This window comes from Schistocerca americana, chromosome 2, assembly GCF_021461395.2.
Source record: "Schistocerca americana isolate TAMUIC-IGC-003095 chromosome 2, iqSchAmer2.1, whole genome shotgun sequence".
Classification (NCBI taxonomy): domain Eukaryota; kingdom Metazoa; phylum Arthropoda; class Insecta; order Orthoptera; family Acrididae; genus Schistocerca; species Schistocerca americana.
The window spans coordinates 614568657-614583263 of record NC_060120.1 but is presented as its reverse complement, the minus strand read 5'-3'; the positions used below and the strand labels follow the sequence as shown (position 1 = coordinate 614583263).

The following is a 14607-nucleotide window of genomic DNA, read 5'->3' as shown; positions in this document are numbered from 1 at the left end:
TCTAGCAATAGTGAGCCACGTGGACAAGGATGTGGAGATCCCCAAAGCGGGTGGTGGACATTGAAGTCCCTAACCAGCAAATATGGGGGTGGAAGCTGACCAAGAAGATGAAGGAGATCAGCTCGTGCCATTGGTGTGGACGATGGAATGTATACAGTACAAAGAGAAAATGTGTATCCAGAAAGGGACAGACGGACGGCGACAGCTTGGAAGGAAGTGCTTAAATGGATTGGGTGATAATGGAGTGTTTCATGGAGAAGAATCATGAGTCCTCCATGCGCTGGAGTGCCTTCAACAGAGGGGAGGTCATATCGGACGGACTGAAAATGAGGGAGAACAAAGCGGTCATGGGGACGCAGCTATGTTTCCTGAAGACAGAAGATGACCAGCGAGTAGGATCGTAAGAGGATCGACAATTCATCCCGATTGGCTCGTATACCGCGGATATTCCAGTGGATAATGGACATAGGGTGAACAGAAAATGGAGGAATGTGACCAAGGTCGCTGTCAACTCAACGACTGCTCTGAGCTTGCGACCGACAGAATGGAATGGCATTCAGCCGAAGGCAGAAGATCCTGATCCATAGGTTGGTCAGGAGCAGCTCCTGCCACCAGCGATCGGCTGGTTGATCGGCCGCCAGCAGTGCGCCTCGGCGACACAGAAGATGGCCAAGGGCGATTTCCGCCAGGTGGTGCTGTAGATGGGACACGCCTTGGCGGAGAAGGAGAGGAACTGGGTTTCTTTGTAGCCTTCTTGGAAGTATGATGTTTAGAGGAAGGAGGAACCGATGGTTGGGAAGTTGCCATACGTAAAAACTCTTCACGAGTATGCTCTTTTTTCGAAGTCTTGGTGTCTGACTTTTGGGCTCGAGATTTAGCACAACTCGACGAAGGGTGAGCCAGAGAGTGGGCAGGCGAAAGTGGTGAGGTTGAACGGGCGATCTTTGCGCTGGCCGATCTGACGACCGTGGCACTAAAGGTGAGGTCTCAAGTCTGCGTGGCCGCCTCCTTTGTTGGCCGAGGAGAAGCAAGGACAGTGCTGTATTTTCCTTTCTGAGGCACGGTGGGCTGTCGACTGGCGAATAATTTTCGAGCAGCAAAGGTCGACACCTTTTCCTTTACTCTAATATCCTGGATGAGCTTTTCGTCCTTAAAAACGGGACAATCTCGAGAGGAAGCAGCGTGGTCACCCATACAATTGATGCAGCGAGGGGATGGAGGTAGACAAGCACCCTCATGGGCATCCTTGACACACGTAACACATTTGGCCGGATTGGAACAGGACTGGCTGGTGTGATTGAACTGCTGACACTGATAGCAACGCGTGGGGTTTGGGACGTAAGGGCGAACGGAAATTATCTCATAGCCTGCTTTGATTTTCGATGGGAGTTGAACTTTGTCAAATGTCAAGAAGACAGTGCGGGTTGGAATGATGTTCATGTCAACCCTTTTCATAACCCTATGAACAGCCGTTACGCCCTGGTCAGACAGGTAGTGCTGAATTTCTTCGTCAGACAATCCATCGAGGGAGCGTGTATAAACGACTCCATGCGAGGAATTTAAAGTACGGTGTAGTTCCACCCGGACAGGGAAGGTGTGTAGTAGTGAGGTACGCAGCAATTTTTGTGCCTGGAGGGCACTGTGTGTTTCTAACAACAGGGTGCCATTCCGTAATCTGGAACAAGACTTTACAGGACCTGCAATTGCGTCGACACCTTTCTGAATAATGTAAGGGTTGACCGTGGAGAAGTCGTGACCGTCGTCAGACCGAGAAACAACAAGGAACTGTGGCAACGATGGAAGAACTGACCGTGGCTGAGATTCAGCGAACTTACGTTTGTGAGCAGACATAGTGGAAGGTGAGGAAACCATTGCGGAAGAATCCCCCATGATTACCGGCGTCTCCGATGGCGCGCTCCTCCCTTGTGGGGGCCCTCTCTGAGGGCACTCCCGCCTTAGGTGATTGTTCACACCTCAGGTCACACCTCCCGACAAACGGACGGACGGACCAATCGGCACTTTCGGAAGGTATCAGCTCGGGTAATCACCCCTCCCTGGGCCTGGCCCTTACCAGGGTGTACGTACGTGTCCTACCTGTCTACCCGGGGCGGGGAATTACGCGTTACCCCGTCACCGGCTACACATGGAAGTGCGTGGGTCGGCCTTCAGACACGCACAGGGAGGAAGAAAGAGAAAAGGAAAGGAAAGAAGAGAGGTCTCAAACGCCGCAGCGGAGAAAAGGGTAAAGAGAAGAGGTAAGAAAAAGAGAAGGACAAAGGAAGGATGAAGACATACAAGCAAGGAAGGCGAAGAATGCGGTACATTTACAAGCGTCAGTCTCCAGACGTAGGCACAAACCATACTCCCAGAGGAGGAGAAAGGGAGAAAGGGAAGGAAAGAGCCAGAGGTGAGGGGGGGGGGAGAAGATGGGGGACAGGGAAGGATGCGGAAAAGGAGGGTATGCAGCCCGAGAAGGAAGGAAGGCCACATTAGCTCGGGGTCCCGTGCTCGCTACGCACGTAGCCACAAAAGAGTTGTGGATCCTCTGGGGGGCATCACAGTGGTAGATCACCACCTTAACCTTCTCGGGTAATGTATCAACCTCTAAGGCCAAGATGAAGGCACCAGTGGTAACCTGATTATCCATTGGACCCCACTGGACACGCCGGACAAAATGTATACCTCGCTGCTCTAAATTGGCGCTCAGCTCATCGTCCGACCGTGAAAGAAGGTCTCTGTGAAATATGATACCTTGGATCATATTTAAGCTCTTATGGTGCATGATGGTTACAGAAAAATCCCACAGCTCTTCACAAGCAAGTAACACCTGTGACTGGGCAGAGGATTCTGTTTTGATGAAGACTGACCCAGATCTCATTTTGGATAAATCCTTCACCTCCCTTAACTTGTCCTCTAAATGCTCAACAAAAAACTGAGGCTTCATTGTCATGAAAAATTTCCCATCAGCTCTCTAACATACAAGGTACCAGAGCGAATAAGAACTGCTGCCATCCTTAGCCTGACGTTCCTCCCATGGTGTGACCAGGGAGGGGAACAATTTGGGGTCGTACTTCTGTGCATTTAATTGAGCTTGTGATCACTTAGAGACTGCTGTAGTTTCACCACCAGCTAGAGATGCTGGACTACACTTCATCTCTTGTCATCCGCCCTGATGCCACCCACTCAGACCAGGGGCCCTCCCATGGGCACCATCCAGCTGCAGCCACCTGGCAGGATGGCCATTGCCAGGAGTCCTGATGCCCTAGGGAGATGGGCATTTACCCCTTGGCATAGGTGGGGAGTTAACGGAGCAGGCATCAGCACAGTGATCCCTGTGTGGTCAGGAGGCTACAACCAACGGGGTTCAATGTGGCTGCACCACAATGGACTGGCTACTGTGCTGGATATCAGGTGCAAAGAAGTCCATGGTCATTGTCGACACAGAAAGCGACACTGCGTAGTGCATGATGGAAAACGCACCCAGGAAGATGTCCTTGCCCAAGAGATGGAGAATGAGTGGGACTGATATGTGACGATGAGAAAGAGGGCTAAAGATATCAATGCACCATGGACACAATGCACCATGTAAGGCGCCCTTCACAAATTGGCTCGTTCTTCAGGAAAATTTTAAAGAATGGAGGTCAAACCCTAGAGGGGATCATCACATAAAGGTCAAAACGTGTGACACTCCTTTTAGTCACCTCTTATGACAGGCAGGAATATCTTGGACCTATTCTTACTCCCAGACTCGCAGCGAAGGGAAGATGTCGTATGGCATCCAATAGGCGAGGCGTATCTCTCCCAACACTCCTGCTTCTGTCGTCTGATAAGTTGGCGAACGCAGGCACAGAGGTGTTAAAGGCTATGAGGTGCTCCACGGAAGGCTGCCACTTATGCCACAGTAGATCTCGCCGACGCTCCTTAATTGCTTCAGCGACTTCTGGTGACCACCATGGGACTGCCCAACTACTGTGGCACACTACCGTGTGCGAGAGATTCAGTGGTGACAGCAGAGGTGAAAGTTTCCCAGTCCACCTTGGTAAAAGCCCATCTAGGCAGGCGTCTGTGGGCCTCATGCCAGGGCAGTGACAGGAAGATGGGGAAGTCACCATTACCACACAGGTCGTCATGCGCTCTCCAGTGGGTAGATTGAAGTAGTCCTGGGCTGCAAATTGATAAATCAGTGGCTGAGCAACTACCACAAGCCACACTTAAATGTGTGGTGGCCCCAGTATTTAAGAGGCAGAGGTCAAACTGAGATAGCAAAGTTTCGACATCTCTGCCTTGGCCAGTAAGCACAGTGCCACCCCACAAGGGATTACAGATGTTAAAATCTCCCAAAAGTAGGAAAGGTTTACGGAGTTGATCAATTAGTGCAGCTTATACATTCAGGGGTACTGCACCATCTGGAGGAAGGTATACATTGCAGACAGTTATTTCCTGTGTCACCATTCTGAGAGCCACAGCTTCAAGACCGGTTTTAAGGGGCACAGGTTCACTACAGACAGAGTTTAGGACAGGTACGCAAACTCCACCTGACACTTTTATAGTCGCTATGGTTCCTGTAATATCCCTTATAGCCGCACAGTCTGGGGGTCTGCATTGCCAGGAACCAGGTCCCCTGGAGGGCAACGCAAAAAGCAGGTGTAAATTTAACAGTTGGCGTAGCTCGGCAACATAGCGGAAAAAACTGCCACAATTCCACTGGATGACTGTGAGACTGGGAAAGTATGGAACACTCAATGCGGCAGTTTACGCCTCAGGGTCACGTACTACCACCAACTTATTGCCTGAGCACTTAATATCCATTGTGTCTGAGGGTCCAGTGAGATCTAGGTCCTCTGAACGCCAGAATCTTCACCTCATCCTCAGACGCAGAGCTTGTAGGTAGTGGTGGTGTGGGTGCCATCGCAGTGCCTTAGCTCTTGGGGGTTTTTTGCTTTTTTGGTTTCTCTCACTGTCCCTTACGATTGTCCTGCTAAGAGAGCTTCACTGATTCAGCCTCATTGACTGAGGAGGACTGTGAAGCCCTACGACCAGCTACCTGTGGTTGCTGCAGCCACTGGCTGGTGTCAGCTGTGCCACTGGTAAGAACCTGGGAAGTTTTACACTTCTCCAGCTTAGAAGTAGGTATGGACGTCCCCGATGGTTGGGGGGGGGGGGGGGGATGTTGTTCCCAAAGAAGGTGTCGCAGGAGCAGCAGGGAGGGTAGCGCCCCACCATGGTCAAGGGGGCAGGTGTAGTCCTAGGGCTCACAGCTGACTGGAATTCGCTGAACTGATGGGGCTATCATTGTTGTCGTAGCAGCGGCATAAGAGGAAGTAATTCGCAGAGGATGGAGTCGTTCTAATTTCCTCTTGGCCTCAGTGTAGGTCAATTGGTCCAGGGTCTTGTACTCCACGATTTTTCTTTTTTTCTGTAAGATCCTACAGTCTGATGAGCAAGGGGAATGATGCTCTCCACAGATAGGAGGTGGGGTACATGGAGTATTTGGATGTGAAGTACGTCCACAATCTCGACATGTGATGATGAAACTACACCAGGAAGACATATGGCCAAACATCCAGCATCTAAAATACCACATCAGGGGAGGGATATATGGTTTGACATGACAGCAGTAGACCATCACCTTGACCTTTTCGGGTAATGTGTCACCCTCGAAGGCCAAGATGAAGGCAGCAGTGGCAACCTGATTATCCTTTGGACCTCGATGGACATGCCAGACAAAGTGAACACCTCATTCTAAATTGGCACGCAGCTCATCGTCAGACTGCAAAAGAAGTTCCCTGTGGAATATGAGACCCTGAATCATATTCAAGCTGTTAAGAGACATGATGGAAACAGAAATATCTCCAGATTGTCACAGGTGAGTAGTGCCTGTGACTGGGAAGAGCATGCTGTTTTGATGAAGACTGACCCAGAGCGCATTTTGGACAAGCCCTCCACCTCCCCAAACTTGTCCTTTAAATGCACAACAAAAAACTGAGGCTTCATCGACATGAAGGATTCCCATCAGCACTGGATCAGACAAGGTACCAGGATGAATAAGTTCCACTGCCATCCTTAGCCTTTCGTTTCTCCCATGGTGTGGCCAGGGAGGGGAACTATTTTGGATCGTATTTCTGAGCGTTGAATTAAGCTCTAGGAAGATTAGAGATTGCTGGCGGCTGGCCACCAGCAAGAAATGATTTACCATGCTTCACTGCGTGTCACCTGCCCCGATGCCACCCTCTCCAACCAAGGGCCCTCCTCACAGGCGCCACCCAGCCTCAGCAAGGGCCACCTGGCAGGATGACCATTGCTGGGAGTCCTGATGCCCGAGATGGATGGGCATCTACCCCTTGGCATACATGTGGAGTTAACGGCGCAGGCATCAGCAGAGCAACCCGTGTGTTGTCAGGGGGCTGCAACCAACAGGGTACATAGCGGCCCCACCAGAATGGACTGGCTACCGTGCTGGATATCAGGTGCAAAGAAGTCTGTGGTGTCACCGCCAGACACCACACTTGCTAGGTGGTAGCCTTTAAATAGGCCGCGGTCCATTAGCATACGTCGGACCCGCGTGTCGCCACTGTCAGTGATAGCAGACCGAGCGCCACCACACGGCAGGTCTAGAGAGACGCATTAGCACTCGCCCCAGTTGTACAGCCGACTTTGCCAGAAGGGGATCACTGACAAATACACTCTCATTTGCCGAGACGATAGTTAGCATAGCCTTCAGCTACATTTGCTACGACCTAGCAAGGCGCCGTATTCAATTGATAATTAATATATTGAAGCATGTACCGTAACGAGAGATGTTCTACAATTGTGGATTAAAGTTAAGTATTATATCATCTACGTACTTTATTTGCAATCTCAAGATATTGTCCTGTTCCAGACCTCACGGCAGTCAGCGTGTAATTAAACGCGTGCATTTCGGCCTCCTCTAGAAACACAGTGTTGGCTCTTCTGCCAACAACACAAAGTCCATGGTCATCGTCAGCACAGAAAGCGACACTGCGTACTGCATGGTGGAAAACGCACCCAGGAATGTATCCCCGCCCAAGAAATGGAGAATGAGTGGGACTGAAATGCGACGATAAGAAAGTGGGCTAAAGACCTCAATGCATGATAGACACAATGCACCATGTAAGGCGCCCTTCCCCAACTGGCTCACTCTCCACAAAAATTTTGAAATATGGAGGTCAAACCATACAGGGGACCATCACAAAGGCTGAAACGTGTGAGAGTCCTTGTAGTCGCCCCGTACGACAGGCAGGAATACCTCTGGCCTATTCTTACCCCTGGACCCACAAGAAGGGCACATTAGCATAACGGGACACTGTAATTACTCTTATAACGAGTTGGTATTCCATAATTCTTTTCTGTGGCACTGGAAAGGGCCTCCAAGGAGGACTCCAATGCAGTAAGATGTGTGGAACTTCATCAAATAATAACAAGATAATAATGTTTCATATCACTGCCCTGTTATAAAGCAAAGAGGTCCAATACACTTGTGACATTAAGTACTAACGTTATTTCAGCTGCACATGCTTTCCCAACAATTTACTTTGTATTGATTCTAGCCCATTACTCTGACGTCTACGGAACTTAAAAACGAGAATCATCTCTACAGCAGTGGGTTGGTATCTCAGCGGTACAGTTGTACATAATTTATTAATGCATTTTTGCTATACTAACTGAATAGCGAAATTTTCATTTCCATTGCTGCGATGGGAAACTGAAAATTTTCAGAAATCATTTGCTAATTATTTAGTCGAGTAACCGAATGGATCACAAAGCTATAGTTTTCCCTAATCTACAGGCATACTCTGCAAAACGCTCTCAACTTCATGAGAATTAGCACACTTCCGACTATACCACATATTAGAGTTCCTTTATACTCTATTCGCGTTCGGCGTGCGGAAAGACCGACTGCTTAAATGCTTGTGTGCACGCTGTAGTTAGTCTGTTTTTGTCTTCGTGGTCCCTATGGATATAGAGGCTGTAGCATATGCCTATATCAATCACTTAATACTACGTAAGTCGGTTCCTCTATGGAAGACACCAGAGAGTGTACTGAGCAGGCGTTCGGTGGCGCAACGGATAACGCATACGGCGTATACAATGAGGTCATATACTTTTAAAAGTTGTACACGAAATATGAATATATCGTTAGCAATAACTGGTTGCAGGAGTTGTTTCGATGGTGGGATGTATTGTATATAGCTTCACATTAATCTTAGTCTGAGAAATGGGCAAATGAGGACAAATGCATCTACTTTGTTTACAAACAATTACCTTTTTTTTTGGAAAGAATTGCTAGTATTGAAGATATCACGATACTCCCGCAGTAAAATAAGGTGTAGGACTGAGGTTTTCTATGCGCAGCGATATAAAGCATGTGCAACATGCAGGTAAGAAACGTAAGAGCTGTGCTGTTTTTGAGTGTAAACTAACGTCAGTATCTGAAATTGACTTCATCTTGTGTAAGATTAAACTTCAAAAGCTTAAGCAATAAGGATCCTAGCTGGACAGTATGAAGATAAAGGCATTGTTTCTAATAAAGTAAAAAGTGTGTTCACAAACTAGAAAATATCTTTTTGAAAATGATGTGAGTGAACAGCTACTGCAAATGTAAGCGCATGTAAACGCCAAGGAAAACAATAATACTGTTTTTAATCGGTGCTGTGAAGTTCTGCAATTGTGATTTGGTTTTCATATGGAAGTACTGTCGATTTGTTTTATAAATAAGCTAAAATATTGTTGCAGGCTAGATTCGAATCAGGGACCTATGGACATCTTTTAATATCCGACAGTTCACCGCTCTTTCAGTCTAGCTGCCAATAATGTGCAAAGAAGTGCGTATAACGATAATTTTTACTAAGAGTAAGTTCGTCGACTGACGCTATCCTCCTTTGTAACAGTGAGAAATCGTGTCTCGGAGGTGATTTGATGTTACCTTCAGAAAGCAAAACATTTTAAATTAAGTAAGAGAACTTTGGCATCGACGTTGTGGGATTTTGCCGGCACAGTGTATAGTGCTACAACGATGAAAAATATTACGACGAAGTCAAACCTTATTTTCATGATATAAAGAAGAATTGACGATATTAAAAATGTAATTTTATTATTTTAATTTTTATGCTCAGTGAATCAAAGTTTTCTAGTGCACGGAATAAACTAGCATTGTTTGTACTACGAAACTACATATGATTTTGTTCTCGTACTGGTCGGTAGAGAAAGAAAAGTTTCTTAATCGATGTATGTAATGTAAATGGCTAAAGGCTATAAAAAGGAGAGAGATAATCCTTGTGACAATCACCATATTGTATAAGAAAAGGTAAATACAAGTTATTCAAAACAAATATCTCTAAAGTGTATCGTCTTATGATTTCTAAAGACTGAAAATTGCGGTGTTTAATCTAAACCTGTCCTGAATAACAGCGGAGAACATTTATGTCATCATATATTTTCTTCGATTGACCACGGTTGTGATTCGCATGTTACTTTTTGTTATGCGACGTGTTAGGAATATTTTCATTATATGCGCAAAAGTGCACACAGCTTTAATCTAACCTGCATCTTTCAGAAACGATAACTCTTATTCAGTACTATTACGCGAATACCGTCTAAATCTCAATCGTGATCACAAAAGTGATTCCTGGACCTGATTTTTATAAATGTGTAGACTTGAAAGCGAACAGCATTGCACCAACTGAAAGAAAACAAAATAGGGACTGAACAACTTTAAATTTTAATGCCGTCAGCGTTACGAAATCTGAACGACGTAAGTTAATTAATTAATTAAATATTAACAGGAAGAGAATTATTAAATTTTAAAGATTAAATCATAGCAAGAATTTAAAGCATTTTAGGATCATTACGTTTCTTCGCATTTGTACTTGAGTGTCAGATACCATCATATCTATTTAAAAGAGTGCGTAAATAAAATTGCCACCTTTTATAATTACTATTAGAGCAATTCAATTGCAACCAATTTTTACGCTCTTTCTCGTTCTCTGAAAGACTCAAAAACTATTTTTCAAGCGTTTTATGCTGGTATTTTTGCAGCGTGGTACTACCTACCATTTGTATGTCATTTTCCGAAATAAAAATTCCAAAACAAGACATCACTGTACATTAGATTTATGACAGTAGAAGAGGCGAGTTAGCGAGTGACATCACAGGCATCTCTTGACTCGAATGGAGCTTTTTAGCGGGCTTTCAAATTATTTGAATTTCATTTCCGTTTTATAAAACTAGTGTTTTGAAGCACCCCCTTTGTAAACTGACCGCATTTTCCCAGCATCCTATTAATGAACTATTATCTGCTAACTGCTTACTAGTCTACTGGGCCTATGTGATAATCCAATTTCATCTCCATACTGATTGTTATACCCAAGTATTTGTTATGAGTTGACTAATTCCAATTGGGATTTTGTTATAGCAGTCATAGGATATTACGAGGGTGGTCTGACAAGTCTGGGTAAATTTCCATGGAAGACCATTTCTGTTGCGTCTTCATGGTTGGTAAGCACAAACAGAGGCGACACAATGGTTAACACACTTGGACTCGCGTTCGGGAGGATGACGGTTCAAACCCACGTGCGGCCATCTTGATTTAGATTTTCCGTGCTTTTCCTAAATCACTTCAGGAAAATGACGGGGTGGTTCCTTCGAAAGGGCTCGCCCGATTTCCTTCCCCATTCTTCCCGAATCCGAGCTTGTGCTCCATCTGTAATGATCTCGTTGATGGGACGTCTAACAATCTCCCCCTTCGGTTGGTAAGCCTGAATATTCTAAGAATCGTATAAAGACTTTCAACAGTGTACAGCGCACCGTTCATTGACAGCCACCTAAATTAGTCAGCGTGTCTTTTGCAATTGAAAACAAGGAAAAACCGCGTTTCGTGCTGTTACTAAACATTTTCATTTTAAGGAAAAGACTACCACACAAATCAAAAGAACTGGATAAGTTCTCGCGGGCTCTCCGCCATCATTGAAGACCATTTACTTTTCGACTAATGAATTTGAACGAGATCGGACAAGCACCGAAAACGCAGCGCGTCCCCGCCGTCCAACTGAGGTACCACAAGGAAACCACTGACAAAAATCCATGATGGTGTAATGCAAGATCGCCGAATGAAGATTCGTTAGATTGCTGAGACTGTAGACATCTCGAGCGGGCTAGTGCGTAATATCGTGCACGGAGAATTGGCTATGAAGAAGTCGTACGCAAAGTGGGTGCAGCGACTGATCACAGTCGAACAAAAGCGCACCTGGCACGACATGTCAACGCAATGGTTTGGCGACGTTTAAATGCAATCCACAAAATTTTCTGCGCCGATTTGTGACTATTGATAAAACTTGGATCCATCATTACACACCAGAGTCAAAACGGCAGTCAAACCAATGGACCAAAGTTGCTGAAATTGCATCAAAGATGGCAAAGAATTTTGTCGGCTGGTAAAGTAATGACGGTTTTTTTGGAATTCCCAAGGAATATTCCTTATATATTACTTGGAAAAAGGCAGAACCACAACTGGACCTTATTATGCTTCATTGTTAAATCTTGAGAAATCTGCGTTGGCTGAAAAAAAAAAAACCGCAAGTTTGCATGCAAAAAATGTTCTCTCACTTGCATAATGCTAGTGACTTCTTCCTGTGCCCTAACTTCAAACTCTGGCTTGCTGGAAAGAAATTCTGCCTTGTTTTATATTTCTGAATGTTTAAAGTAAGATACCAATCTGTGTTATTTTGAACTCTTGCCAAGGTCTTACCGGATATTTATGTAGTTTTTTATAGTCACCTGCAAAAAGCCTGTTACTATTTGTATTATTATACGATTACAACGAAAGATGAATTACATCGAAAGATTTTCACTGCTCTCGATGAAAAAAATATTCTATATATTTTCTGTCAGCGAATTCCTGAGCGCCTCGGTGTTTGGAGGCAAGTGGACAGTGGTCAATGTCGACAGTTCAGCTAGTAGCCTCTGCCCTAGACCGTCATGGCCAGCTGAGCTGCCTACAAGCTGTTCGTGCGCTTGGGATATACAAGGTGCTAGGGAACATGACGGAAGGAAATGACTACAGAATTTATGAAGTATGGTACTGAAACCGCGATGACCAGCAACGAAAATTATCACAGTTAATATGTTATTTACAATACATGGGTTGTTGCTCACTGATTTCCCAATGACAGCAAGACAACCTTATAAATAAGTACCGAATATCACAGAGTTAGTAAGCTGGCCTGACGGTGAAACTGGAATAATTATATGGCGATTCGGTTTATTACCCCTACATTTAATGTTTCTCTGATAGAAAGAAACTTCCAGAATATACACGTCTTATCTTTGTAAAAGTATCATACAAAGAATCCATTCTGACAACTGGCTAAAAAATGTTTTTCCATCAAAAAAAGTATGTTCCAGACAACTGTCGAAGTTACAGTGTGCAGCTGGAAAAATTGATGGAAAAGACTAACAAATTACAGTTTATTTTGCAATATTTTAGATCATTGGTAATGCTGATGCTTTTACAATTTTCAGTTTTTCGAATTAAATGCGTGTTACAAAACTCTGCCTTCAGTAAAACATTTCTGTTTCTACCTACTGAAACACGTTTCGACGCCTATGTGTCATCTTCTGTGGATATCCATTTATTTCTCTGAAACTACTGTGCAATTTTCATGACTGCTTTTCCACTTTAAGCCTAAAAACGATAACACGTGCATTTTTTATTGTTCGCCTGAAAATTACATTAGTTGCGAAAGTGAATTTGCACATCTAGTTTCTATGTCTTTTTGTAGTTTGACAATCATTTGCAAAGTAGTCAGAAGAAATTGTTTACAAATTTGCTGTGCAAATCTACTTCCACAATTAACAGTTTTCAAGAGAATAATTAAAAATTTAAAAATGCAGTTGTGATTTTTAGGTCTGAAACAGGAAAACAACCACGAAATTTGTATAATATTTTTACAAAAATAAATAGACTCACAGAAAATGACAGGTGTTGAAGTATGGCCGGGTGAGCAGAAAAATAAACACATTGTATTTTGCAGAAGGAGAAGTTTAAAAACCCAAATTTATGTTATTACGACAATAGAAGGTACATGAAAACATGTTAAGGTATCTATTTACGCTCACAAAGTACGCAAGTACGGAAAAAAAGCATAGAAGTGCAAGGATTAAATGAGGAGCATGGATAGAGGATCTGGCTAAATCTGACACCAGCACTATTTTTGGCGTCCTAGCTCTTACAAAGCAGCAGAATCGCAGGTGACGGCAATGCTCAACTGTTTAAAGTACGTACTATTCGGTATGTCAACAGTGAATAAGGCCTAACTGGTTCTGCATGTGAGGGGGACTGGAATAGTTTCAGGATTCAGAGATCATTACGCGAAAATCCACATACAAGACGTTGTTGACGTGTTATTGCCTCTGTCCTCTGCGCTTCATGAAAGTACTCTCTTTCAGTTTTTGATAGATAACATTCATGACAGATGCAGAAAAATAAATTTAGATCGGAAACTGAAGAAGCAACACGCAGATAAGGACGTTCCCAGCGACGGGCTGGGAATTAACCTCACCATTAAAAATTCTTGGGTCCGCTATTGCAAGCAGATCATCTTTTCAAAATTTATGCTGTGATTGTTTTTAATAATAAATTATTTTTCTACCCATTTTACAACTCTCTTGCGTCATTCTATAAAGTGTTATTGCCATTTGTTTGACGCTAACTATAAAACTTATTTGCATACACCGCTGGAGTAGCTTAATGTTTACAGATCGCAGTCCCAAAGGAATTGTTTCTTTTACTGCTGTTTCACATCCCTGCACGGGCTAGGCTGCTCCTGGCTAGTAGTACTGCATTTGTCGTTATTCGGTACAATACTGCGAAGACGTGGACAAACAATTGTACTGGGAATGAATTAAAAAGACATTCGATGGTTACGACACGCTTGCATTATACGGACGCTCAGTTCATTTAAATGCGCCTGTCCCGAGAAATTAGTTTAGATTTCTTCATGGAACTGCTCAAGGTGCAACTTTCATATAAACTTCGTTTATACTCGACGTGAGGGAACTCGGAATCGCGTACCGTGTTATCAGAAAAGGATAGGTTAACAAATTTCAACAATTGTCAAGCACTACGAGCTACTTCGGTACCAAAGTTGATATATCTAACTTGAGGCGTACAGGTAAACGACACGACGTCATGCCTCGCATGACGAGTGGAGCATGAGTTCGCAGCGTCTGTACTCACCGACATATGCGCACACTGCACCGCTACGTGCGCACATGGTGAGAGCCGAACGATAACTGCGCCGAGCTGTCTCCTTCGGCCTCGTGATGTCATGTCTGCCCCTCCACTGCCACGCCGATACCTGTCCCAATCCGGAGCTTGAGCGCACAGGGAAGGATGGCAGCTGCTAATTTTCCCCATGTCTGCCACACCGGTGAAGTACCGCCATTTTCACTGCGTAACTGTGCATTGTTTGTATTTTAGGTGGCTGATTTTTTTAAACTCTGTATTCCTTCGTCCGTAATCGGCAGAAGTCGGAAGGCCCCGGGAAAGCAGCGTAACTGCTTCAGCAATTGCCAACCTTTGCATTTAAG

The 14607-nt window shown here is 44.6% G+C and overlaps 1 protein-coding gene across 2 annotated transcripts in view; it reads right to left on the bottom strand.

Moving 5' to 3' along the window:
* LOC124595027 (von Willebrand factor C and EGF domain-containing protein-like) overlaps positions 1-14365 on the bottom strand; it is a 181633-nt gene extending 167268 nt beyond the window's left edge. For both annotated transcript variants that reach the window (XM_047133586.1, XM_047133585.1), the window contains exon 1: positions 14255-14365. In XM_047133586.1, the coding sequence (XP_046989542.1) occupies positions 14255-14291 (37 nt within the window). In that variant the 5' untranslated portion in view covers positions 14292-14365. The remainder of the gene's footprint in view (positions 1-14254) is intronic.
* Positions 14366-14607: the final 242 nt, after the last annotated feature.